General features: G+C 35.0%; 1 protein-coding gene across 1 annotated transcript; it reads right to left on the minus strand.

The window, feature by feature from the left end:
* Nucleotides 1-270: 270 nt before the first annotated feature.
* Nucleotides 271-9,134, minus strand: LOC129271381 (mitochondrial import inner membrane translocase subunit Tim29-like). The gene is made up of 2 exons (XM_054908755.2): nucleotides 9,016-9,134; nucleotides 271-3,729 (listed from the first exon to the last, which is right to left on the minus strand). Exons 1-2 carry the CDS (start codon nucleotides 9,113-9,115, stop codon nucleotides 3,236-3,238), a joined length of 594 nt encoding a protein of 197 aa, XP_054764730.2. The 5' UTR covers nucleotides 9,116-9,134; the 3' UTR covers nucleotides 271-3,235.
* Between the last annotated feature and the right edge of the window lie 451 nt (nucleotides 9,135-9,585).

Genomic DNA, 9,585 nt, shown 5'->3' on the forward strand with positions numbered 1-9,585 from the left:
TTTAAACTTTTGCTCAATTTCACAAAGCAGTTAACTGCACATCCTTGTCAGTATATATGCAGAGGACGGATCTGATGACATCACACACTCATTACCGGTATTTCATTTGTATTTTGTGATTCATGAAGATGATTCCTTAATGTCAAATGTTTAAAACATTAAATATTCTACATTTCATATAATAAAATACAAAAGAATTCAGATTTTATTTGGGGGGAGGGGGTTGTGTGAACTCTTTCATACAACTAGGAAATCATATAAAATGAAATATCTATTGGAAAAGGGAAGATTCCATTTATTTCTTAACATATATAAACATATAATCACACATTTATAGTGTATTACATTTTCATCTTATGTAGATGTAAAGAACTGCAGGAACATGACAGCAACACCCCCCTCCAAAAAAAAACCTTTTTGTTATTATCAAAACATGTCTTTTCAATTTATATCACAATGAAAATATCAGATTTGAATACAACTTGACTTTTCAATTTCACGTCTTAACAAATTATTCAAAGAATGTTGTTATTTTGTCACTAGCTTTCCTCTCTCTTTCAAGATGAATGTGTTTTCCATGTGTACTAAAATATCAATTTTTCTAAACCCCTCAAAAAAAGTTTGGAAATCTGAGTTTGGCCATTAATTTCTCCCAACTCCCAATTTTACACAATGCATATTTTACATCATTCAAAAGATCATTTAATTCTCTTTAAAATGATACCATGCTTGTTATGATCATGCCATCACGAAAAGAGCAGGATTCAAAAGTGTTGGATGAGGTCTGAATTTAAAAGCTGCAAAACGAGCAAAAAAAGTTTGGACATCTGAGTTTGGCCATTAATTTCTCCCATCTCCCAATTTTACACAATGCATATTTGATATCATTTAATTCTCTTTAAAATGTTACCATGCTTGTTATGATCATGCCATCACGAAAAGAGCAGGATTCAAAAGTGTTGGATGAGGTCTGAATTTAAAAGCTGCAAAACGAGCAAAAAAAGTTTGGACATCTGAGTTTGGCCATTAATTTCTCCCATCTCCCAATTTTACACAATGCATATTTGATATCATTTAATTCTCTTTAAAATGATACCATGCTTGTTATGATCATGCCATCACGAAAAGAGCAGGATTCTAAAGTGTTGGATGAGGTCTGAATTGAAAAGCTGCAAAACGAGCAGAAATAGTCATGAAGGGTCAATACAGAACATGATTCTTTTGTCTACAGGTATCAATAGAGATGAAACTCCATTCAAATCAAGCCCCTGCTTCTTCATTTTTATGTTTTGTTCATTTGTTGTGGTTTATGTAGTGATGGTTAAAGATAACATGGTGTGAGTCAGGGTTTGAAATACCATTTGAAATACCCATGCATGTTTGTTTGCTTGTGTAGAGGTGTGTTTGATTCCATGTTAATGTTGATGTTAAGGTGCATGAAAACAAAAGAAACCGCTGAGAAACTCACTCATCACCACGGAAAAAAGAACAGTGACTTTCAATATTGTGTCATTTTGCAAATTTTGAATTTTTACCTTGCCCCACATTTCAAACGACTTCACCTCCATGTGAACCATAATCATATCCCATAGGGTATCATTTTTAAGAGAATTAAATGATCTATTCATTGATATTAATTACACATTGATATTTACTAAAACAAAGGAGAACTTATCGATCAAGGTCAAAAGAAAACGCTGAGAAACTCACTTATTACCACGGAAAAAAAAGAACAGTGACTTTCAAAATTTTGTCATTTTGCAACTTTTCAATTTTGACCTTGCCCCACATTTCAAGGCACTGCACTTCCATGTGAACCATAATCATATCATGGAGGGTATCATTTTAAAGAAAATTAAATGATCTATTCATTGATATTAATTACACATTGATATTCACTAAAACCGAGGAGGAATTTTATCGATCAAAATCAGATTTCCAAACTTTTTTTGAGGAGTTTATTTTATTTTGTTAAATATGTTCCACTAAAGTTACAAAACAGTGGGACAGATAGATCATTTGGGAAAAGGGTCTGATTGGTGTGATGGCATAAGAAAACATTCTTTTTTCACAATAATAACAAAGGTCTGTTGAAGCCTGAAGCCTCGCTCGTAAGTGTAAACTCACCAAAACAGGTGGAATTTCATGATTAAGAAAAAGTTTTCTCACCATTTCCCAATGATTTTCAAAGTAAATCGTTACAAAAAATTTGTCATCTGGTTGATTAAAAGCAGATTTGTTCATGTAAACCAATAATAATGAACAAAAGCTAATAAAGGCTCTTGGATTAATGTATTATTCAAAGAAAAGAAAAAATAATCTATAATATTCAATTTAAAATAGAATCTGGTAAATTTGGAAATGTAACTCTCCCTATTTCAAAATCACCTTTATATAGAAGATGAATCTTATAATTTATTAGTTGAAGAAATAATAAACAGCTGGGATTAAAAGTTTGCTAATACAGAATGGCTTATCAGATATACATGTAGGAAACTAATTATTTCTCAACATTGATTACTTCAGGGTTCCGTTTCATAAATACTTGTTAAAATAACAAATTGACAGTTTCTATAACAAATTTACAATCAGCCAATCAGATTGAATGATTTCAGAAGCTTTTAACAATTTTGTTATTATAATAAGTTTTATGAAACGGGCCCCAGGGGTGAATCTCAAGAGATTAGACAAACTACTTTAGATGGTCCCACCATTGTGCACAAACAATATGGCCTGTGAAATGGTATTACCTGCTGGATCCATCACTCTACTTGATTGAAGTTCATAGTAATCAGGGAATAATTTTCCCGATTTCGCAATTTGCTCCACATTTTTGAAAGACTGCTATGCATTAAGTCTTTTGTATAGCATATTTTTACAAAGGACTGTAGGCTACATTACTTAGTTGAGAGCTTTTCTCTTATGACCAAAAATGCTGTTCAAATTTGTAAAGCAAAATTGTTCCCTGGTAATATTAGATAATTTTAACAAACAAGTAAAGGTATATGTATTCATGGATATTCAAAAACCTGTACAGGCCTATTCTTAAAATTACTTTGGTTAATAATATTTATATCTTACACTGTAAATCGCATAGAGAGACTTCTCCTACATGTAGGTCTATCATGCGCATAATAAATCAATCTTTATTACAATTATTATTTCTTCATGAATTATATATACAGTATTTCATGATATTTTTGCTGTGCAGTTTGTTTGATTATTGGTTCCTTGGCTATCCAGATGATGCGTTTTGAAATTCAAATTCATTTATATCATAGTCCGTCATGGCCTTTGATAAGTAATGCCAACGTCCAAGGAAACCCACGTCTCTTATCCTGTCAGGTAGTTCCCTCCATGACACGGCAAGATAGTCACATTTTGCGTCATACATCGCCACCCGCTTGTCAAAGTTATCTTCCCAGATTAAAGAGCACACACCAAGGTTCATGAATCTCAGTACGCCCGCGTTCTGCAGAGCTGTAAGTTTTTGGACATGACCATCCGAGCCTTGGTTCCTGGTCAGATTGCTCAGCAGGAGAAGGTCGTTGCTGGCATTGACTAGTTCTATCTCAAAGTTCTCCTCGTCCGGTGCCTGACTCCACATGTACCCGATGGCACTCAAACTGGCAATGTAAAACGTTGCCTTGAAAGGACGTTCCTTCATGTCGGTGAAGACATCCACAGTAGCAGCTCGGTAATCACGGTACATGTTGCTCAGATAATCACCTGATAGAACAAACAAATTGTAAACAAACAAATCATTCAAAAATTCCATCAATTTTATTTTATTTGTCTGCAGAGTCTTTATGTCAAATAAGAGAGCAAATGAAATAAGCAATCGCTCATTAAATTTGAAGAGAACAGAAAATATAGAATAGATGAAGTTTCAAGTTTGGTGATATCCCTTTATATAAATTCAGCAATCAGCAGTATTAATTAGGGTTTCATTACAAATGATTTCCCACAAATTTATTAAAGATTTTTTTTCATTATGTTGTGTAATCTATTTCTGTATTTCAATTTCCACTAATAAGGATAGTAAGTGGGTTTCCCTCACAAAACTCTCAACTGCTCCTAGATTGTTACAGCTTCTCACTCTGAATTTGAGAAATTGAGCCTAATTAATCAGGGCTGGCTGATTAAATTGTGATTTAAATCGCGATTTAAATCACTATGATTTTTTTTAACAAGTGGAACGCCTCTGGCAGTCTCACCTGCATTACGCAATTCGATATAGCAGCAGTGCTTCCTTTGAAACAGCTCATGAATAATTATTCACAGAAGAAAACACTGATATGATAATAAAATATTATGTACATTGACCCAAAATTACCTTTGACCATGATCATGTGACCTAAGACATGTGCAAACAATCATTCATACTTGATCACCCTTATGTCTTCGATGTTTCATGAGTTAGATCCATAAACTTTACAAGTTATGATGCCAATTCAACACATGTACTCCCAACATGGCCAGAGTTTATTGACCTTTAAATGACCTTTGACCTTGGTCATGTGACCTGAAACTAGCACAGGATGGTCAAGGATACTTAAATTGCGCTTATGTCCAAGTTTCATGAACGAGATCCATAAAATTTCAAAGTTATGACAATTCCTCAAATACTCCAACATGGCTAAGTTCGTTGACCCTAAGTGACCTTTGACCTTCATCATGTGATCTGAAACTCACACAAGATATTCAGGGATACATGGTTGCTCTTATGTCCAAGTTTCAATTAGATCCATAAACTTTTAAAGTTATGGTGACGATTCCCAAAATAACCCCAATATGGCCAAAGTTTGTTGACCCTAAGTGACCTTTGACCTTAATCATGTGACCTGAAACTCAGGCAAGATCTTCAGCGATACACTATTACCCTTAGGTCTAAGTTTTATGAACTAGCTCCATATACTTTCGAAGTTATGACAACATTTCAAAAACTTAACCTTGGCTAAGATTTTGATATTGATTACCCCAACATGGTCTAAGTTCATTGACCCTAAGAACTTTGACATTGGTCATGTGACCTGAAACTCAGGCAGAATGTTCAGTAATACTTGATTACCTTTATGTCCAAGTTTCATACCTAGGTCCATATACTTACTATGTTATGATGACATTTCAAAAACTTAAGTTAACCTTGGTTAAGATTTCAATGTTGACGCCGCCACCAATCATGATTATAATTCATAATCTCGAGAGCCTGGTAAAGGCCTATTGCAGTTCTATAAAATATTGCCATTACTTTGATTTAAAAAAATCAGGGGCGGGCATGCAGGGTCGGCTTCATGTTCGTGGAGGGGAATAATTACAAAATATAAACATGTCCTATATTTTCTGTTTAACTTACATCTGATGACATTGGGCAAACTTAGCCGATATTTCCGAAATCTTGACAATTTTATCATTTTTAACTATATACAGTAATTGTTGCACATTCTTGACCGACTATAGTTCGACTTTTTGTAGTACAGGAAAGAAATAGTTAATTCTCGAAAACGTAAACATTTAACGATTCAGTTAGAATAGTTTCAGTGACCAGTGACCTCGATTCTCCCCAAGTCACCATCTAGTAGATCTATTCATTTTTCATGACCATCTTCCCACTCCCAAGTTCCAATATTAAGGAAACCTGATATTAGGAGTGGGCTATAAATGGGTGATATTTGGTTTTAATGTGGCAACAGTTTTTTATGTTCCTTTTACCTTATCTCAACATGAAATGACAATATTTTTTGTATTGGGTCCGAGAAAAAAGTGTGCTGGGCAATCCAAAATGGCCGCCAAAACCCCCCAAAATCACATTTTTGGCCACAACTTCTTAATTTGGTGGTCTTTCCTTTCTTTCTTTTTTTTATTAGATTTTAGTATTTGTTAGATAATAATTTGTATCTATAAATTGTTCTTCAAAACAGCATTTTGTAACATCGCTAATCGAATGTTCATCATAACGAAGTGGTTCAAGGGTCAGACCTATTGTACATGTATTTGCTTTGTTGACAAGTCAAATGGATTGAGGGATCTACACGAGATCGGTCTGGTAAGAAACCTTAAAATTTTCACCTTTTTATTAACCAGTTCTTTTTACCGGGAATATATATGTATGAAATAAAGAAAAAATTCGATGAGTCCTGTCGGGGGATTTTGCATCAATTGTTAACCCCCTAATGGTGGCTGCACGATAGCTAACCCAGGGAGCTCAGACCCGCTTTGCGGGCCGGAGCCCAGGACTCGTCCGTGTAATACGAGGCGGACATATGCTCTCCAAAATGGGGCAGAATGGGGTCGCAATAGCACTCAAAATAAAAGGGGAAAATATAAATTATGCACTAACCTCGATTATATGGATGAAGGTCTATCGTGAGACACAGAATCCTGACATCGAGGGCGCGCGACGAGGCACAAACTGGACCCTCAAAAAAAAAGGAAAAGTTAGACCTCTGTCGCGTTCGTTTTTGGTATCGATCGGCCATTTTGGTTTCAATTTTGACAGAAGGAGAACGAACAAGACAGAACTCTTCCTTTTTTTTGAGGGTCCAGTTTAATTGTGCCTCGATCACTCGATGTCAGGATTATGTGTCTCACGATAGACCTTCCATATAATCGAGGTAAGTGCATAATTTATATTTTCCCCTTTTATTTTGAGTGCTATTGCGACCCCATTCTACCCCATTTTGGAGAATATATGTCCGTCTCGTATTACACGAACGAGTCCTGGGGCCTGTTGCATGAAAGGGTCTTTCGTAGAACTGTTCTACGTAAGAACGAGATATCGCTCAACTGGTTCACAAAGCCGATTTGGGCGATACGAAGAATGGTCCTTGGAAAGACACCTCCAGACATGTCCTACGTAGGCATGTTCTTCTTTGCACACCACCCCCGCCGTCGGCATTGAGAGAAAATGCGTTTACGGCAAGCCACACTGACATATCCCCTTTAAACATTTTTGGGGGTCATTCCATTCGATTGCAGTCTGATGCATTTTATCTGGGATGGCGCCAAGTTATTTGTTATATATCGGGGCTAGTTGTCATCAATTTCAGGTTGTCGACTCTTGCACAGCAAGACGACCAAAAGCGGAAGTCATTTTAACTTCTCCGGGTACTATAGGCCCAAATAATTTTTTTAGCATGTTTCCTTTTATTCTCCCTCCGTCTTTTCCCCACCCATTTTCCAGTTTGTTTTTTTCAATTAAACTTGAAATATTGAAATGGGCGGCAATCTCTCTGACGCCTCATGCTTTCTCATTAGATAATAAAAATGAAAACAAATTTTAAAAATACGGTATGGTAAAAAAACATGTTTATAACATTCAGCAAAAAAAAAACATGATATAAATAAACGTGCAAATCATTTATTTATATTTCATTTCGTTTTCATTATATTTTTTTGCTGAGATTAATTTCAATCAATGAATATTAATTGTTGGGTTGCTAACTTGAGTTGATGAACGGAAAAAAAATCTGCAATAACAAAATACATGTAGCTAATTGAAATTAAGATATAAATAAGGCCTATAGCTTACGAACCCATCAGTCATTACATATTAAGATAAGTTCATTGTACCTATAAAAGATCAGATTATGGAAAGTCCGTTATCAGCCCCTATATCATGTTAAAGCAAAATATAGTCTTGACTCCTCAACTTTAAAATGTTAAAAATATACATATATTATATTCTTAAAGCTTATATTCTTATATAAACTTCCATAAAGTTATCATTTAAATATGACCAACATTAATGATCTTAGTCATTGTTAGCATTGAACTGTATTTTTTCCATTGCAGATTGATTTTACACATTTTTCTATTGAAAAGCACTACTTTACCCACTTGGACATGTTTGCAGCGGCAATTTTCATATTTTGCTTGTCTTCGGTATTATGCAAAGGTATGTTTATACTCTTAACACTCACATTTGTATTTCTTGCGTTATACCGGTATCTGACAAATAAAATAAATAAATTAGATTTTTCACACACAGCCTCTCATATTTTCCTTTTTAGTCTCATACAATCAGACACGTCGATTTTGTTTACTCCATTCAAACCCAATTTTCACCTCAACAAATAACATTTAACACATAATTTGCAAAATTATCATTATGAATAAGTATTCCATAAAAAAAATCAGAATATCAACCTAATACAATGTCGAAATTACTTAATTAATTCAATTTTTATGTCGGACAAGGATCTCTTTCGTTGAAATATCAATGAAAGGTGTCTCTAAAACTAAAAGGACACCGAGTTCTAAATAAGGGAAATATGTGATTTTTTTTAATTTTATCCAGTTAAGTTTGTGAATCTTTAAAGTTTTTTTCTCTTTTTACCTCATAAAGTAAGCTCCATACATCAATTCTACAATCAGTAATAAATAAAACATTACTTGATCTCCATTTATTGAAATATATGATTTGATGAAAAGTCGTCATTCCGAAATAAAAGGTTCAGCTTCAGCCAGGTGGCGATGAAGACTAAATTATAATTTTCCGATACTATCGATATCAAACGATGTCGCGGGCTTGGAAGACAAAATTGCCTTCGTGAAACGGAAAGCGCTGATTTGTCGCCAATCTTCCTCTCTCGGAAGAATGGTCCTAGGAGTCAAGACTCAAGGACGTTCCTACGTATCGCTCATCTCGTCGTGCAACAGGCCCCTGGCCCTGGGCTCCGGCTAGTCTTGAGGACGCAATGATGATGACTTTAAAATAATGAAATATACTTCTTCATCATTGACGTCTTGACGTCAATGATGAAGAAGTATATTGATGAAGAAGTATATTTCATTATTTTAAAAGTCATCATCATTGCGTCCTCAAGTCAAGACTAGGCTCCGGCACGCCTTCGCGGGCCGGAGCCACCTCCCGACGTCGACGATAGCGAGCCGTCTGTGGACTCACTGGACTGAGCTGTGAGTAATATCAGGGGAAAAAAATGTTAAAAAACTCCTCGAAACAGACGGCTGCCAGCTGTCTAACCAGGATAATGCCATGATCTTTTATCTTACCTATCTTTTTGGGGAGACCCGTTTTAAGACGTCCTGGAACCTTCAATCCCTCTTTTGCGGTAGAGAGTCGCGACAGCATTTGTCTCATGGACGCAGCCATCTTGAATAAATTCCAAGTCTTTGTCAAGACATTAATAAAGAGATATAATAAAAATATATATACACGCACGAAATAATTATTTAAAGGATTTTAAGCTAATTTTACAATTATTAATATTTAAATGTATTTTATAAAATTAAATAATTTTCATTATTAAAAAAAAAAATTTGACTTACAAAAATCAAAGTGGAACGAGGTGAAGTGAAGATAGACAACAAAACGGAAAGAAGAGCCTACCAATTTGAGAGATGGACTATAGGAATGATCATGTTCTTATTTGTGAAAAGAAGAGAAAAGAGGGTGTAATATATTAAGTGGAAGAGTAATTATAATGCTGTTAGCAGACCGGGGAGGAAACCAATATGAAATTTTGTTTAAAAAAAAAGTGTGTAAAAAAAATGTGCTTGTCATGCACTCCCCCTGCCTCGGAGTGGGGAGTGTGGTATGCGGGGGGGGGGGGGGGTATGATA

The sequence above is a fragment of the Lytechinus pictus genome, chromosome 11 (assembly GCF_037042905.1).
Source record: "Lytechinus pictus isolate F3 Inbred chromosome 11, Lp3.0, whole genome shotgun sequence".
Lineage (NCBI taxonomy): Eukaryota > Metazoa > Echinodermata > Echinoidea > Temnopleuroida > Toxopneustidae > Lytechinus > Lytechinus pictus.